This window comes from Malaclemys terrapin, chromosome 1 (genome assembly GCF_027887155.1).
Source record: "Malaclemys terrapin pileata isolate rMalTer1 chromosome 1, rMalTer1.hap1, whole genome shotgun sequence".
NCBI lineage: Eukaryota > Metazoa > Chordata > Testudines > Emydidae > Malaclemys > Malaclemys terrapin.
In genome coordinates this window covers 5798869-5817610 of record NC_071505.1, presented here as the reverse complement: position 1 = coordinate 5817610, position 18742 = coordinate 5798869, and the positions used below count along the sequence as shown (strand labels likewise).

Here is an 18742-nt window from a genome sequence, read left to right as displayed (position 1 = left end):
AATATTTCAGATTTTACCCAAATTCATGCTTCCCGGTGGTGGTGGTTGTAGGGGGGTGTTAGCCCATGTTCCTTCTATTCCTGCCAGGCCAGAAACTGGTAGCATGTCTTGTGGGGCAAAGGCACGGGCCGGCGGCTGTTCTTGGGCACCCTGGTCTCTGCCCAGAGCAGGTGGAGGGTCTGGGGCTCCCCACAGCATCCTGGGCAGCTCTGACTTCCTAGCCTAGCTGGGGCGTGGGGGCTCCGGTAGTCAAGGAGGAGCAGGGGGCATAGCCACAGAGAGGAGTGGGGCCTATGGGCAGTGGGTGGGCCTATGGGCAGTGGGTGAACCATGGGCTCGGGGAGGCTAGCCCCTTCTGCCCAAGGCCCTGCCCTTCCCACCCCCGCCGGGCTGCCTGAGCACCGCCAGCCCCAGAGCGCTGGGCAGGCAGTGCTGCCCCCCCAGTCCCAGTCCCAACCCCCCGAGCAAAGGGCAGGCAACCCCAGCCACCACAGGCCAGCCAACCTAGCCCCAACCCTAGCCCTAGCCCGCTTCCCAGAAGAGTAGCCGCCTGCCCGGGCTGGGGCCAAGGGGGAAGTGGCAAGCAGGAGGGGACCTCGGGGTGGAGCCTGAGCAGGGCCACGCGGGGCTGTTTGGGGAGGCACAGCCTCCCCCAGCCTACTATACATGTTGCCCATGCAGGGGGCTCCTTTATGTGTCCCGCTTTGCTTTTCGAAAGGGGGGTCACTCCAGTTCTAAATAAAATGAAGCCTGAGTCATGATCATGAGTTCGGCTTAAAAACTGAAATTGCTGTCGGTGCTGATTCCTGGGCTCCGGCTGGCAGCCCTGGCGGGCGGACAGGGGCGGCCCTAGCTCCTGGGGAGGACAGGGGAGCCCCTCTTCGTGGGCCCCTTCCCCCAGGAGAGGCTCCTGCTGTCAGCCAGATGTATGCCCTGAGAGCACCCTAAAGGCTCAGAGACCAGAAGGGAAATAAAGAGAACCCACGTTTAATTTGAAAATATCTTCATGATTTTTAAGCTAATTTCATTATTGGGGGGGAGGGTCTGACTCATGATTTGCTAAGGCCCAGGGTTGGCAACAGCCCTGTGCTCTTCAAGGAAGGCGCTCCTGGGGACGGTGCAAGATGCATGCATTCCTGGGCCTCCTCCCTGCCAGGGACAGGTGCAAGGTGCCTGCACAGCTGGACCCCCGGGAATGCACCCCAGGGGGAGGTGCAGGGTGCGTGAATCCCCTGGAGCTCATACACCCGGGGGAGTGGGCCGGCCCAGTCCAATCCCTTACCTTACTGCAACCCTTCTGCTCTGCAACCCGGGGCAGACACAAGGTGCATGCACCCCTTGGGGCTCCGGGCCCGCGGCGGGAGGTGCAGAGGGAGTGCAATCTTCCAGTCAGTGAACCCCGGGGGCGGGGTGCAGGCATCCCCTGCAGCTCCGTGCACCCGGCGCGGGGTGCAGAGTAAATACATCCCTTGCAGCTCCGTGCATCCGGCAGCGGAGTGCAGGGTCCATGCATCCCTTGCAGCACCGTGCACCCGGCGGGTGTGTGTGTGTGCAAAGTAAACACATCCCTTGCAGCTCCGTGCACCCGGCGGGGGGTGTGTGTGCAAAGTAAACACATCCCTTGCAGCTCCGTGCACCCGGCGGGGGGCGGGCGGGTGCAGAGTAAACACATCCCTTGCAGCTCCGTGCACCCGGCGGGGGGGGGGGGGGTGCAGAGTAAACACATCCCTTGCAGCACCGTGCACCCGGCGGGGGGTGTGTGTGCAAAGTAAACACATCCCTTGCAGCTCCGTGCACCCGGCGGGGGGCGGGCGGGTGCAGAGTAAACACATCCCTTGCAGCACCGTGCACCCGGCGGGGGGTGTGTGTGCAAAGTAAACACATCCCTTGCAGCTCCGTGCACCCGGCGCGGGGTGCAGAGTAAACACATCCCTTGCAGCTCCGTGCACCCGGCGCGGGGTGCAGAGTAAACACATCCCTTGCAGCTCCGTGCACCCGGCGGGGGGCGGGCGGGTGCAGAGTAAACACATCCCTTGCAGCTCCGTGCACCCGGCGCGGGGTGCAGGGTCCATGCATCCCTAGGACTCCGCACCCCGGCGGGCCGAGCTGGGTGCAAACATTTCCTCCCCCCCCCGCTCATCCCGGGGACGGAGAAGGGGGGGGAGCGGTGCCAGGCGCATGCTCCGCGCTGCCCTTTAAATCCCCCGCTGCGGGCCCGGCCGCCGCCGCACGTGCTGATCCCAGCGGAGCCGCCTTCTCCTCGCCGGCGCGGGCGCTGCCATGTCCCACGAGTCGGACCCCGGCCGCCGCCGGCGCTACACGCACGACACCTTCGGTGAGCGGCGGGGGCTGCCTGGCCCGGGGCAGGGCGGCGCTGCGAGCCGGGGATGCTCCGCGAAAGGCCTGCGCCGGGGCCGGGTGTTTGGGTGCGAGCCGCGGGGAGCTCGCTGCGCCCCTAGAGCCTCCCCGGCCCCGTGCCGGGCGCCCCAAAGGGCCCCCGGCTGCAGCTAGCGCTGGGGTGGGGCAAGCACGGGGCGAGCCCGGGCTCTAAGCGGCGAGCCGCTGTCAGGTGCAGCGAGGGGGGAATCCAGCTCCCACTAGCCGGCCCCCGAGCTGGCCACTGGCCGCACCTGCTGCCTCCTGTTCCCGGCACCCCCCCTCGCCGGTGTGCGTGAAAACAGGGGGGTGTGAAAACCAGGGCTGCTGCAGCCCCGGCCCAAGGGGCTCTGGGGCCAAGCCAGGCTAAATCTTGGCCCCAGTGATGCCGCCCAGAGCCTCTCCTGGGCAGAGCAAGGCGGAAAACAGCTGGCCTTAGCTTTAAAAAAAAATTCTCTGGCTTGTTTCTATTTGCTGGCCGGCCTCTGTAATGTATAAATAAATCACTGCGCCCTAGAAAAGTGACTGGCTGGCTTCATTCAGGTCCCCAATCTCCGGCGCGTCTGAGGCTTTACAGACCCTGAATAATAATCTCTGAAATCCAGTGAAAAGTTCTATGAGGTGCTGATTCCCCTGTAGTGTCCTGGATGCTAGCGCGGCGTCCTGCTAGTGTAGGAGAACCGTGAACTGAGGCTGTGTTTGTGCATGGGGTGCATAAGCCTTCCTGGAATATAATATTTGGGCTAAACCGAGCGAGTGTATCTTGCTGTGTGTTTTGAGTGAAACATGTTTGCATCTGGTAGGTAGCCCGCCTTCCCCCCTGGGTGTTGGTGCAAGGGCTGGGCCTAGTCCTGGAGAGCTTAGTCTGTGGTCCGTCCGCGGAGTACTGCGGTTGGGGAACAACAAACAACTTGGGTGTGGTGCTTGCTGTGACCCTAGTCTAAGCAGAACTGTGTCTGTAAGAGAAATGTAAATGCTCCTCTAGTTAGGAGACTTGAGGATGAGCGCAGAAGTATTGCCAACCCCAAACAGCCAACAATCATGGCATTGGCTTAAGAATCGTGAGATTTTTAAAAATATTTTGTAGTTATTCAATTACCTTCTAGTTCTCTCGCCCCCTCTCTTCCTCCCCTCCCCCCAGTCTCTAGGGTGCACAAGCTCCAAATTTGCAAGCTTTTATCTGCAACCGTAAGGACCAGAAACGTTAATGAAAGCTGATCTTTTCGGGCAATAGCATGATTCCAGCAGCTGGGTCTTTAAGGAAAAAAAAAATCTAAAAACGGTGAGACCGTCAATAACATGGTGAGAGTTGGCAACACTGGTGGAAAAATAAGCTTCGACTCCTAAAAATTCTTTCGGTTCCATTATCTAACCCATTCACAAGTAAGCTTTAAATGTATGGCTTTATCTTGGACATGCCCCTTCTTTGTCTGGCTAAGCTGCCCTATTGTATTAGTGCCCGAAAGAAGCGGTTATAAAGCATGAATAGCTCTGACTCAGACCACCAGATGTGTAGTCAGATTTTATTAGGCTGAAGGCAGGGGCGCCAGTAGAGCTTAGGGGGACGGGTCAGTGTTGTACAATATAGAGCTAGGCACTGCAAAGGGCAGTCAAGCAATATTTCTGTGTGTAGAGAGATTCTGGGGACCCAGGGCAGGTTCAGACAATGCCAACTTTGGGGTCCCCTTTTTTTGGCACCTAAAGGTAGGTAGATGGGGTGCATGCTGGAAAGGAGCCCGATCTGTCCTTTGACACCCCTGGAAACTGATTTTACCTAGCACCTTTTGCCAACAAACAGGGTGGGGGAAGAGGATCGATACCCTAAACATAAAGGGGAAACTGAAACCATTTGAAAGCCATACGCTGTTGGAGGTGACCAATGGGTTAAACCAGCTCCAGACGCTGTCTCTGAAGCCCCAGGACTGTTTCCGTCTAACTGGTGTAACCTTGATGGTATAATTGATTAGTTTGGTGAAGATCATGTGAAGCCACTTCCAAACCAGCCCTGTGAGCTGTGTTTTGTTATCCTGGCTGTCATCTGATTCACACTGGGACTATTCGTTGGGTGAGAGTGTAACTTGGCTGGAAATTTTGTATTGCTTGATCGGTCCTCTGCTCTGGTGGCAGCAATAGTCAAATTTTCCCGGCCCACCCTGAAACAGATCTATCTAGGCCAAACCTGCCAAGGTCTGAACGAAAACAAGGGGGCTTTATAATGTCTGCGGGGAGGGGTGGAATCTGGGACCCCTTTCCTTGCCCAAAGGTAACCTTCCGATTACCCCTGTCTAGAAACAGCTAGTCCACCATTGCCTCTAACCCAGCAAAAAGAACAGGAGTACTTGTGGCACCTTAGAGACTAACAAATTTATTAGAGCATAAGCTTTCGTGGGCTAGCAAAGAAGTTGGCTGTAGCCCACGAAAGCTTATGCTCTAATAAATGTGTTAGTCTCTAAGGTGCCACAAGTACTCCTGTTCTTTTTGCGGATACAGACTAACACGGCTGCTACTCGCTAACCCAGCAGGAAGCAAACATTCCATGTAACACAAATCCTGCCTCCCACTTGAGTTTTCCTCCTTGATGCATCTAGTGGCTGCTGTGTTAGTCCACAGAGCTGTAAAAATGGGGTGCCTTCCCCAAGGCTGCCCTAAGCAAGATGAGCCAGACAGAATGCAGCATTGGAAAAAGTCCTCAGGTGTTTGCTGTCATAGAGAAACTCCTCCATCGTCTCTTCGGATTTGGCCTTTCCTCCCGCTCTGTCCATGTGTCTCACCTTCAGCATTTCTCTCCCCACCCTGCCTGTTCCTAATAATGACACTGCCAGTCTGGCATCCATAACTGCTCCCTCTTAGAAGCACTGCACCCCGATGGGGACTGGCTCCTTCGCTCACTCTCCCTTTACCGTATCCGTTTCAGATTTCCCCAAGGAATTTGAGCACCGGGTCGACCCTCATCGGCGAGGGTCGCTGTGTGACCGGCATTGTGCTGCCATTAACAACAATGGAGACCTTGGGGACATGCATTCGGGATCCCATCAGCACAGCATAATAACCCCCAGGATACTGCCAGGTGAGCGGAGCTGAAAGGGTCACCTGGAGTGGTGCTGGGGTTACTGCATGGAGTTGGCCTCAGGGGCAATGGGAAAGGGTTCTAGCTGGTGCCTTTCTCATTCAGTCCCTCTTGAGAGGAGAGGATGGGGTGGCTGATGCGCCATAGCTAAGAAATGCACTGCCACAAACTGTGCAGAGAGCCCAGGGAATGCCAGGGAGACTCCAAGTGCAAAGGGGTCCGTCTGTGACCATCTTCTCCAGCTCTGGGTCACACACCAAAACCTTGTGGCACTCACCTAGCACCTTTGGTTGAAGGATCTAAGTGCTTGGCAAATACAAGTGATGCCTGCCTCTCAGGGCATGAGGAGAGGCAATCTGCCCTCTCTTAGAGGAGCAGACCTGAGGCATAGAGTGACTTCCAAGTGGATGGGAGAGCTGGGAACAGAACCCAGGAGTCCTGGGCTGCTCATATGGGTGGGTCCCCTGAAATCCTACTGTCGTAGATGGGTTATATTAGCATGGTGGTGCTGAGTATAGCTTATTTGTAATAGCAAGAACTTCAGGGTTTTCTAACATCGAAGATCTTGAAATAAAACTTCTTGTTAAGTATTCCTCTACTGGCAGGCTAACCTAGCACTACTGGGGGGCGGAGACTGGTCTCTGGTTGCAAAAAACCCCAATGCTTAAATAGTGAGTGTGAGGCTGGGCCAGAGCAGACTTCAGACAAGGAGTGCTCTCATGACCTGCATCTAGCTAGGAGGAATAATGCTCTTGCCAAGGGACTACTTGCGAATGCTGTAGGTAGAACACTGTGGTATTCCCTTGATTTCAGTGAACAGGGGGAGCAGCAATGAAAGGGTTAAACAGTTCTACGTCAAAAGCGGCTATTCGAGGCACAGTCTGCGCCAAGAACGCTCGGCCATGGCTGCTTTACCTCTCTCCTGCCATTCCTGTGCCCATACCATGGGAATGCTGACCTCATTCAGGGGGTGTTTAGGGTCTGCGATTTAATAATAATAATACACCTTGGGTACAACCCCCCGCAGTTCTCTCTTGGTAACTTCCCCTGCGGGGCATATTGAATTTGACAAATGCATCATCAGCTCTTTGTTATTTCTCATATCGGCTTGGTTTAGTCCTTTTCCTTCTCTCTGGTCACAGCAACATCTCACTAAAGCCCCAGAGGGGGACTGGGCTCTCCTGTCCCTTCTCGTTCACTCCTGAGACTGGCTGGAAGGACTGGCTATGAATCGTTTGTTACATGTTTTCCAAACTACTTGTGACTTTTGGGAACGTTGCTGTGTTGAACTGTTTGTCATGGCGGCGGGGGAGGACATACCATCACCATAGCAGGGAACCACCTGTCCAAGAGAGATGGGGCTCAGGGACCCCCTCTCCTGCTAGTTTCAGTGACAACTCTAGCAATTCATAGGAAAAGTGCTTTATGGGATCAAATTGGGGGGGCCTGGAAAATCTCCATCCAGGAATATTAAAGGAACCGGCACACGAAATTGCAGGGTTAGGGGCCTACCACAGGAGAGCATGGGTGGGTTTCTGTGGCCTGTACTGAGCCGGTTAAACTAGATGATCATGATGTACTCTTTAAGGCCAGAAAGGAGCGTCTACACTTACTTCCTGGTCCGGATGTAAGCAATCGATCTTCTGGGATCGATCCCGGAAGTGCTCGCTGTCGACGCCGGTACTCCAGCTCAGCGAGAGGAGTACACGGCATCGACGGGGGAGCCTGCCTGCCGCGTCTGGACCCGCGGTAAGTTCGGACTAAGGTACTTTGAATTCAGCTACGTTATTAACGTAGCTGAATTTGCGTACCTTAGTCCGAAGTGGGGAGTTAGTGTGGACCAGGCCAAAGTCTGTGAGGAATGGCTCTTTAATCATCTGTTATCCAATTTAGCTGTGGGAGCCAGTACCTGGTGGGCCGCCAGCTCTCCACGCACCCCCAGCAAGCGCTCTGGGTTGTGTGATGTACAACAGGCCACAGCGTGGGGAACCACTGGTTTGGAAGAACAGTGTTGCGCGGTTTGAGTGTCTACCACACATGGCACTGCTTCTACTCCCTGATTGGGTGGTAAACTTCTTAAATAGGTGGATCGAATACACTGGACTTGGTAGGATGCCTTTTTTGGACTATCATGATGCGCTGAGACTGCTGGGTTAGAATCACCCACCCAAATACCCATCAGCCGTCTTCCCGGGGTGACTGACTGACTAATTTGACCCTTCAAATAGCAGCAGACTGATGCTGGCACATTCTTCTTGCTGAGACTGGCAAATTTATTTTGTCTTAGTGTTTTGTGTCTGTACAGCATGTGGTAGAACGGGGTCCTGGCCATGGCTCCAAAGGTACTATGGTAATGCAAATAAATAATATTGTACCAGCTCTGAGCTCCCTACAGGACGGACATGCCTGATCTCTGCAGGATCCTTACAGGGCAGCTCTATGCTGGCTGGGGCTGCTGTGTGTCTAAACCTTGTGCTTCTCCTCGCTGATATCTTGCGCAGTGATCTCGACCCCCGCCTGCTGCCAGCACCTCTCTGACGAGGTGCAAATTTGTGACGGCTGCCTGGTGAAAACCACCATCACGGCAGAAAACGAGGTGGAAGCCAACAAACTCTCCAACAACTACAAGGTTTGTTCTGTGTCCTTTTTCCCCCCCCCCCCTTTAGGGTCATCATTGGTGGCTGAAAGACAGAATCTCCATGAGTGCCGCAACCTCTCTGCTGGCACATATGCTCTCAAGCTAGGCACAGAAAGTGCTTCTGTGTTCTCCGCTGTGGCTACTGGGCTCTGTCCTTCGCTCAGTGCAGTTGTTCCTTACAGAAGTGTGTCAGCTGCTTCTGTGAGAGGCCTAGTCTGTAAAAACCCACTCCTGCAACGAGGCTCTAGCACTGGGGTTGGTTATCTTACTCTGGTGTCTGAGAGGCAGGGTGGCTCAGTGGTTAGAGCACTAGCCTAGGCCTTGAGACCTGGTATCAATTCCCTGCTCTGCTACAGACTTCTTCTTGTGACATTGGGCAAGTCACTTAACCTGTGTGCCTTAGTTCCCCATCTGCTGGAATTATTCATAATTGAAATTAATATGGGAAAGCGCCAACCATAAATTTCTTTATTAAATCCAAAGGCCAAATGGTATGTTCTTCAGGTGCTCTAAAAAGCCTAATTATTAAGCAACTTACTACATCCAGACAGTAACAAACCATATTTAGAAGCACTTGATCAAGAGATTTACGAATGGGCTAAAACCAGGGTTGTTCTGACCCATATTGGTTGGCTCTAGTGTGGTCAGGCAGGTATTAGCAATGAACCCTTTGAGTTTACTTTTTGTATATCCTTTAACAAACAAGTGATGTCATTGCCAATGACTCACTTCAGCTAAAAACCAATCTGAGACCGTTCACCCTGATTTCCAGTCTTAATCCAGATAAGATTTACAACCTCCATTCCTTCCAAGGTCTTTCCTCCCCTCCTTCTTGCTGTTCACCAGTTTTCCCATTGCACCTGGAGTCACATTGGCTTTAACACTGGTGTGTGGGTTGGGGGAGGGCCACGTTGGCTCTTTTTAAGACCGATTCTCTTGGTTTGATTTTAAATAATTTGCAGTTAACCTTATCAGTCAAAGGCCTTTTTAGAAACCTTCCCTTATCTTATTAGTTATTCTTTGAGCCAGACATCCACCCTACTTCATTCTTTCTGGCTTTACAACTATTACCAAAGCCTTCCTGCATCTTGCTAGTCAGGGCCTTTCTTTACAACACACGTTTCCTTAACCAAACTCAAGCTAACTTTAATTCTCTAATTTTAAACTTCTCATTCCCCATCTGTGAAATGGGGATAACAGCACTGCCTCATTGGGGTGATCTGATGGTTCTAAACCTCTGTTCCCCTTACGCCCATGCTGCTGATCTCACCGTGACTCCCAGGGGCCCATCTGGCTGATCTGAGGCTGAAAACTGGCCTCCTGCCTAAGTGTCTCTCCTAAATGTTTCTTCTACTGTTAGTGGCCATGACCTGCATGTTGGGCCTGCTGCATTGCTAAATACCTTTTCTGACTCGCATCACCTGCCTCTCTCCCATAGATCACGTGTTGCAATTATTACTATGATGATTATTTATGCAGGGTATCGCTGCAACACCGATTTAACCATATTTTCTTTGTTCAATCCAAAGGCCGAAAGCTGTTCATACAATTGCTCTAAATGTGCCTAACTAATAAGCCATTCACTACATGCAACTAGATCAAATGCTTCTGTTGCAAGATACTTACAAATGGGCTAAACCCAGGAGTGCTTAGAAACATTTGGTTTCCACTTGGTCAGGTGGGTATTTAGGGTAACCCTTTTTAAGAGTTTACTTTTCTGTACCTGTTAACAAACAAGTGATGTCCTTGCCAATCCTTGGGCCTTAGCTAAAGCAAGATGAAGGCATTTCTTATTTGGTCAATTTACTGAACCAGGTACCCAGTTAACCATGTTTTAATTCGGTCACCTTAGCCTGAACCTTAAATAAGAGAACTGATTTTTCTAAGGGTCACGACAAGTGTAACACACCTCTTCTTTCTCATGACCTCGGCCATTTTGGTCACATGCTTTGGGCCTGTTGCTTATGCCAATATCCCACCTCAATTTAAAGCCATAGTTCACCCACATCTAACATGATCCTATATTCCTACATTGTGCCTGGCACGTTGAGGGCTCTCAAAAGCAACATGCGGCACCGGTCACCTTGTACGTGGGAACTGAAGTTGGAGGCATGTTCTCCTCTTCAGCCATGGGTTGGACAAGTCAATCAGCCCAAGAGCTGCACAGGACAATAGCTTCTCCAGATAGTCAATAACTAAATTCACTTGTCTAGATCAAGGTTTTAGCTGCCTCAGGCTAATGGACAGTAGGAGCGTGCTAACTGAGAGAAGACCTAGGGGAGCAAAGACGCTCTTTGTGGGGTTAGGCACTTGCTGGTGCCTGGCAGTGACGGGGAAACCTTCATACCCTGTGGGAAGCCAAAGGGGTGAGGCAGAGGCCAACCGGCCAAAGGAAGAGTTTATTGTCCTGCTCTGACCTCCACCCCATCTGCATCTTTGCTTATAGACTAAGAGCAAAGAAGGTCACTTGGTGCGCAAAAGCAAGGACCTTCTGTGCAGGGACTCATGTAACCAGTCACCACTCTGTCTGAGCGTGCTGGAGAGTGCGGACTCTGGGAGAAAATTTGGGGGCTTGAGATGCATGCAAAGGTGATCTCCCTCACAGTGGTATATATGGGGGCCACTCTCTTCCTTCCCAGGCTCGACAGCAATGGTGCTTTGCCTTCCCGGGTGCAGAGAAAAGCCACCCATTGGCCAATAAAATACAAAACCATCCTGGATCTGGGAATGGCTCAACTTCTCCCAACCCTGCACTGATCACACAATTCTCCCCCTGGGGGAGAGAACAAACCACACGGGACACACTAGTCATGTTCAGTGGCCTGCTGGTAGCTGCTTGGATGCTGTGGTGGGGCGTGGGGGTGTATGAACCTACGCAGAATACAACAGAAGGGTAGATGCCCTAGGTGTGGCAAAGGTTAGGACTGTCAGAGCAAAACACTTCTTTCCCCTCCCATCCCCCCCAAATCCTCCCATCCCCCCCATCTTGATGAATGACGGAGCTCTGATCAGAGCCTTCACTTTGTGCAAATTGACGGCCCTTCCATTGGGGAAGCAGCGATCTTATGATAAAACCTTCTGACTTGCGTTAAATTGCAGAACGGGCGAGTCATGCGCCTGAAAACCAACCATTGTTCGTTCTGTAAAATCGTAATTTTCTCACCCCCTTTGCTCGTTAATCTGGATTGATTTCAGTTGAACATAATCTGGAGGACCTCGGCAAAGTAGCCCTGACTGCTGATCCCTGGGTGGGTCTAGAGCTGCTGACGCTGCCTCTGCACTGAATGGGTAAGGTTCATCTGGGATGGGAGCTAGCTGGGAATGACCAATAGGTGTTTCATCAAAAAGCCGTGAGTGAAGAATCTGCTGCATGCTCCATAGCAACCAGTCACCAGCTCCAGACTGGATGGGAACAAATCAACACCAGGGCGGGCACTCCAAAGGCTTGTTCTGGGCACTCTGTACTTCAGATGGGTGACAATGCTCTGGCCTCAGTCTTATAATGTTGGTGGTGCCAAAGTGTTACCGAAAGGAGCTGGCTTCTGAGACGCCGTCACCTCACACAGATCTCTCGCTTCATGCAGAAGCGTTGTTTATAAAACAACAAATGGGGCATGCTTTGTTTATAAAATAATACGCCTGAATAAATGGGGCATGCTTAGGGCAGGTCTGCAGTTGCCACAGTGCAGCATTTTTTATCAGTGAAGATGCTACTGCACCAACTGGAGAACCTCTCCCATTGACATAGGTCAGGAGCAGGCAAACGTTTTGGCCTGAGGGCCCCATCGGGTTTCCAAAATTGTATGGAGGGCTGGTTAGGGAAGGCTGTGGCCCGGACCCCAACCCCTATCTGACCCCACACTCCCTTGCTTCTCACCCCCTGATGGACCCCCTGCAACTCCTGCCCCATCCACCACTCCCAGACCCCTGACCACACCCAGACCCCCGCCTCATCCAACCCCTCCTCTCATTCCTGACTGCCCCTATGGGACCCCTGCCCCATCCAACCATCCCTTCTCCCTGTCCCCTGACCGCCCCAACCCCTGACCACCCCCTAGAACTCCTCTGCCCTCTATCCAACCACCCCTGCTCCCTGCCCCCTTACCACGCTGCCTGGAGCACCGGTGGCTGGCGGCGCTACAGCCACGCCGCCCAGAGCACCAGGTCAGGTCACGGCTCAGCAGCTGCGCTGCCCGGCCGCCCAGAGCATTGCACCAGCGGCGCAGATAGCTGAGGTTACAGGGGAGGGGGGGACAGGAGGGGAGGGGCCGGGGGGACAGCGTCCTGGGCCAGGAGCTCAGGGGCTGGGCAGGAGGGTCCCGCAGGCCGTAGTTTGCCCACCTCTGACGTAGGTCCTCCACCCCTTCTTTCCCTCCTGCCCCCGAGTGCTGGTAGCTATGTCAACGGGAAACGCTCTCCCAGCGCCAGAACGCTATCTACACCCGGTGTAAGGCCGATTATAACCGCGTCGCTCCAGGGTGTGGATTTTTCACACCCCTGAATGATGGCGTTATACTTGCGTACGTTGGTAATGTAGGCCCGGCCTTGCACCATCCATTACTCCCCCATCAGCATATGTTGGCTACAAGCACATTATTAGATGTGTGTAAGCAACATCCTGTTCAATTTCCATTGGGTTTATAAAGTCTGACCCAAAGCTAAGGACCTGTAGGCAACTGAATGTCACTTTGTAGTCCATTTGCTACTGGGGAGCAAAAACTACTGAAGATCTGGGTGTTCTCACTTGCCTTTGTCCCCCTTTTAGTTGAGGGGGTCAAGGTCTTGTGTCCTGATAGCTGTAGATGTGGAAGTAACGACAGCTGGAAGGAGGTTGGGGGTGCATGAAGTTTAGGAGTGGGAAATGCATGTAACCTGTGTCTAATACCAGCAGCTGGGAGACGGCACCAATGTTCTCTGCATGAGGTTCTTTTCTGACCCCGAGTTACCTTCGTGCCCGAGCACCTCACTGCGTAGCTTATCCTCACAATGTGCCATGAGGTAGGGCAGGGCTCTTGTCCCCCATCTCTCAGATGAGAACTGAGGTACAGTGTAAAGGTCATGCCCAAGATCACGCAGGGAGTCTGTGGCGAAGCAGGGAATTAAACCCGGGTCTCAAGTCCTAGGCTCGTGCTCTAGCCACTAGGCCATCCTTCTGCTGTGCTGTGGGGAACTTTGAAATTCCCTCCAATTCTAAAACCTCTCGCTGCCTTCGCTTACCAAAAGACAGCACAGGTAACTCAGGCCACGGAGTCCAAATTGGAACTGGCCAAATTTTCTGTAGGGGAAAATCCCCCCCCCTCCGCCCTTCTCCAGGGAATTTTGGGGTCTGGATTTTTACACACACACACACACACACACACACACCCTTTATGTCACAGGAAGGCTAAATGCCTTTCGGTACATCTACACTGCAAAGAAAAACCCCTGGCACTGAGTCTGAGCCCAGCTCAATTGACTTGGGCTCAGACCCTCTTCCCTTCGCCTGGAACATCTGCACTGTTTGTAATCCCACAGCCCAAGCCCCACAGGTCTGGTTCAGTGGACCCAGGCTCTTTGCAGTGTAGAGATACCCTGTCTGTCCTCGTTAGCGAGGATTAACTGGCTCTGGTATTCACTGTTGATGTTGTGTGTTGACCACACACAGGATCTTTCACTGCCTTTCTCATCCAGGCTGGGCAGTAAAGAAGTTGACTGAGGTTTCTGGGGTGCCATCAGGTGTGTGAGCAGAGGGGAGTTGTCCCTACTAGATTGGTGGCTGGTCTCGGTCTGCTAGTCCCAGACAACTTTATCCTGATGTTTGGTTGCCCTCATGGAAATGAGACCCCAGCCAGAAGTCCGTCCCCAGCTCTGTATCCTGATCTCTGGAGTCAGCCTGGCACTCCGGCTCCCCAGTCAGTCCGAGTAGCGCCAGCTGTATGCTCCTGTATGATCTCCTCCTAGGGAGCAGAGGAGACGAACTACTGTCTCAGGTCACTCTAAACCTCCTGTGGATTAGCAACCACAATCCTAATGTGGGGCAGCCACTGCCTCTTGCCCTCAGTATATCTGCCCATAGCATGTTTGTTATGGCTGCAATGTAATAGCAAGTTTCACTGTCACGTGACTGCACACATCCCATGTGTGCTGAGGTTGGGCGGGGGCTGATCAGACACAATAACATGGTCTCCGGTGGCGGGGGGAATAACCTCCTACCAACCGAAGAGCCTCTTCTAAAATTCCCTATTGGTAGCTTCCTTGTGAAATCACCTGCAGCACTTCTGACTAGCTGGAAGGAGTGGAACGTGCTCTCTGGAACGGCAGCACCGGACAGGTGCCGTCGCCTGGGGTCTGACTTATTTGTCTCTCTCTGCTTCGCAGTTTGGGTTTAAGAAATGGAAGAGCCACGTGACAGCCAGGCCCTGGGAAGACCGGTCGGAAATCGTGAAAGAGCTCTACTCCGATCTGAACGTCGTGAAAAGCCCCATAGGTAGGAAATGATGCCCTGCCTGCCCTCCCCCTTTCTGGTAAGGGCATCTCTAAATCCCCCCCAGCAGCTAGCAGTTCTGAGAGTTCTGTTTTGATCCTATTTATCTGCAAGGCCAGTGCGGGGCGTCTGGAATCCATCAACCCTCTAACTGGTCAGCACATCTGGTAGGTGATAGTAGCAAACTCCTGTAGACTGACCCGGCCCTCATGTTTAAAGTGCCACCGAGTGGGGGCCGCTGCTTCCAAATCCAGGCCTTTGTGCATACCCTCCTTAAGACCACCTCCCGCCAAAGGGAAGCACTTGATTGCCCTCCGCAGAAGGCAGTGGTGGCCATCATGTCGGCATTCATAACGTAACATACGCCAGGCCTGCCCACAAGACCAGCAGCAGGGTGACCGCTGCCCTGTAACTCTGACAGACTCTCGCTCTCTGTTGAGGGATGGTGTCCTGGGCCCCCAAAGGAAATGGGGCATGTCTGTGGCTCTCGTAGCAAGTAGAAATGGCACATCCAAGGACTTGCAGACAGCAGCAGAATGTTTGTACTAAACACGGTGGGATTTTTTCCCCCCACATTCTTCTCTGCGTTGTACGAGCCATTAGTTAACTAATCAGCTAATGTGCCGCATTCCCACTGCTTACGTGACTGCTTCCCTGACTGGGCAATGTAACTTTAGGGGAGTGTTTGCCCATGTCTTGGAAATAGAGGGCATGCTGCCCTTTGGGCTTAGAGTGTTCCTTTAAGGCCCTCACTCCCAGCCTTTAGCTGTCTGCATCTGGCTCTGAGCTGAGCAGTGCAGGTCTGCTCCTGGGTCATATGGATCCCACTGCTTGGAGTAACAGGGTAAGAGCTTTTCACTTCAGCTAACAGCGCAGCGTGTGCCTGTGAACACCTACCCAGCCAGAGCATTGGCTCAAGTCCGGGACCCAAGTTCCTCCTGGTGGCTAAGAACATAAGAATGGCCACACTGGGTCACACCAGTGGTTCATCTAGCCCAGCATCCTGTCTTCTGACAGTGGCCAGATGCTTTAGAGGGCATGAACAGAATTGATCAAGTAATCGATCCCCTATCATCCAGTCCCAGAATCTGGCAGTCAGAGGCTTGGGGCACCCAGAGCATGGGGTTGTATCCCTGACCATCTTGCTAAAAGCCATTGAAGGACCTTTTCTCCAGGAACTTCTCATTCTTTTTAACCCAATTACACTTTTGGCCCTCACAACATCTCCTGGCAACAAGTTCCACAGGTTAACGGTGCATTGTGTGGAGAAGTACTTCCTTGTGTTTGGTTTTAAAGCTGCTGCCTATTAATTTCATTGGGTGACCCCTGGTTCTTGTGTTAAACAAAGGGGTAACTAACACTTACTTTCTCCATCTCATTCATGATTTTATAGACCTCAATCATCTCCCCTTCGTCATCTCTTCCAAGCTGAACAGTCCCAGTCTTATTAATCTCTCCTCACAGGGAAGTTGTTCCATACCCCTACTCATTTTTGTTGCCCTTTTCTGTACCATTTGCGTTTCTAATACAGCTTTTTTTTAGATGGGGTGACCAGAACCGCACACCATCTTCAAGGTGTGGGCAAAGCATGGATTTATATAGAGGTGTTCTGATATTTTCTGTCTTACCTTTCCTAATGGTTCCTAACATTCTGTTAGCTTTTTTTTGACCGCCGCTGCACATTGAATGGGTGTTTTCAGAGAACTATCCACAAGGACTCTAAGATCTTTCTTGAGTGGTAACAGCTCATTTAGACCCCATTTCATACGTATATTTGGGACTGTTTTCCAATATGTATTACTTTGCATTTATCAACAGTGAATTTCATGTGCCATTTTGTTGTCCAGTCACCTAGATTTGTGAGATCCCTCTGTAACTCTTCACTGGCTGCTTTGGACTTTACTATCTTGAGTAATTTTGTATTTGCTGAAAACTTTACCACCTCACTGTTTTATCCCTTTTGCTAGACTACTTATGAATGTTGAACAACACTAGTCCCAGTACAGATCCATGGGGGACCCTACTATTTACCTCTCTTCATTCTGAAAACTGACCAGTTATTCCTACCCTTTGTTGCCTGTCTTTTAACCAGTGATTGATCGATGAGAGGACCTTCCCTCTTATCCCATGACCGCTTACTTTGCTTAAGAGCTTCTGGTGAGGAGGGGACCGCATGAAAGACTTTCTGAAAGTCCAAGTAGATATATCCATTGGATTGCACTTGTGCATATGTTTAACTCTCCCCACCAAAGAATTTTAGTAGATTGGTGAGGCATGATTTCCCTTTACAAAAGCCATGTTGACGCTTCCACAATAAATCGTGTTCATCAATGTGTCTGATTAATTCTGTTCTTCACAATAGTTTCAGCCAGTTTGCCTGGTACTGAAGTTAGGCTTACCAACTTGTAACTGCCTGGATCGCCTCTGGAGCCTTTTTAAAAATTGGCATTACATTTAGCTATCCTCCAGTCATCTGGTACAGAGGCAGATTTAAGTGATAGGTTTCATACCACAGTTAGTAGTTCTGTAGTTTCATATTGGAGTTTCTTCAGAACTCTTAAGTGAATCCCATCTGGTCCTGGTGACTTCTTGTTTAATTTATCAATTTGTTCCAAGACCACTCTGAGGAACTGTCCTAGATTGAAGTGATCGATAGATTAGTCACCTAAAAAGATTGGCTCGGGTGTGGGAATCTCCCTCACATCCTCTGCAGTAAAGACTGGTGCAAAGAATTCCTTTCGTTTCTCCGCAATGGCCTGGTCTTCCTTGAGTGCTCCTTTAGCACTTCCACTGTCGAGTGGCCCCACTGATTGTCTGGCAGGCTTCCTGCTTCTGATGTAATTTTTTTTTTTTTCCTGTTAGTCTTTTGCTAGTTGCTCTTCAACTTTTTTTTTTTTACCTGCCTAATTATACTTGATTTGCCAGAATTTGTGGTCCTTTCTATTTTCCACAGTAGGGTTTGACTTCCAGTTTTTAAAGGATGCCTTTTTGCCTCTGTTTAGCCATGGTGGCATTTCTTGGCCTTCTGACTGTTTGTTAATTTGGGGTATACGTTTAATTTGATCCTTTCTCATGGTGGTTTTTTAAGTGTCCATGTAACTTGCAGGCATTTCCCTCTGGTGACTGTTCTCTTTAATTTCGTGTAACGAGCGTCGTCACTCGTGCGGTTCCCGTTTTCTGAAGTCAAACAGTGAGCTGGGAATGAGCCTGGTCTCAGTCCCCCTCCTAGTGAATAAGAGTCCCCAAAACTGGTGCTACTTGGCAGTCTCAGCAGAGAAGCCAAGAACGGAATGGGCAGATGGCCACCTCTCCTGTCCTAGCAGAGTTCCCTCAGGGCCAGGGTTGAAGACAGTGGAAGGGATTGTGGGGGAGGTGGTGTTGCTACCTATGTACCTTGGAGCTCAGAAGAACTCCCTGGGGGCTTACTAGCCTGGAGCTAAGCTCCTTGGCCAGAGGAGGATACAAAAATGGTAAGAGGGCAGCAGAGATCTGCAGAAATAGGTCACCGACCGGGAGAGACCCCTCTTTCTTCCCCACAAAAGTCCCCCAGCTACAGAGAAAGAGGGGTGCTATTGGTGCATCCTAATCAGGGGCTTTTTCCCCCCTCGTTGCCTGTGGCTATCAGGTGTCTGAAATACAAAGCCTGCCTGCTTTCAACCTGTGGAACTCATTGCCAGGAGATGTGGTGAAGGCCAAAACTGTAACAGGGTTCGAAAAATTTGGTAAGTCCCTGGAGGATAGGTCCAGCAATGGCTATTAGCCAAGATGGTCAGGGATGGAACCCCATGCTCAGTGTCCCTAGCCTCTGTTTGCCAGAAGCTGGGAGTGGATGACAGCATGGATCACGCGATTGCCTGTTCTGTTCCTTTTCTCTGAAGCATCTGGCATTGGCCACTAGGAGAAGACAGGATCCTGGGCAAGATGCACCATTGGTCTGATCCAGTCTGGTCGTTCTTATGCTGGAAGAGAGCTCTTCCTCTCGTCCCAGCTACCCTAACTTCCCCTCTCAGCCTTGGGGTGGGGGTGGGGAAGAATCCTCCTTACTCATGAACCGCTTCAGCCACTGCCTGTCTCCCACCTCTTCTCAGTCGCAGAGTGAAATCCACACAACTCTTCCGCTGCTGCCTTAAGGGCTCTGGAATAGCAGCAGTCAAACAGAGCAGAGTCCAGTTAATGTCCTGCGGCTGCTTAGGCAAAG

At 51.8% G+C, this 18742-nt stretch overlaps 1 protein-coding gene across 1 annotated transcript in view; it reads left to right on the top strand.

The window, feature by feature from the left end:
• The first annotated feature begins 2234 nt into the window (after positions 1 to 2234).
• LOC128830332 (uncharacterized) overlaps positions 2235 to 18742 on the top strand; it is a 39755-nt gene continuing 23247 nt past the window's right edge. Inside the window, exons 1-4 of the mRNA XM_054016152.1 lie at positions 2235 to 2335; positions 5291 to 5443; positions 7945 to 8072; positions 14439 to 14547. Coding sequence (XP_053872127.1) covers positions 2281 to 2335; positions 5291 to 5443; positions 7945 to 8072; positions 14439 to 14547 — 445 coding nt within the window. The 5' untranslated portion in view covers positions 2235 to 2280. The remainder of the gene's footprint in view (positions 2336 to 5290; positions 5444 to 7944; positions 8073 to 14438; positions 14548 to 18742) is intronic.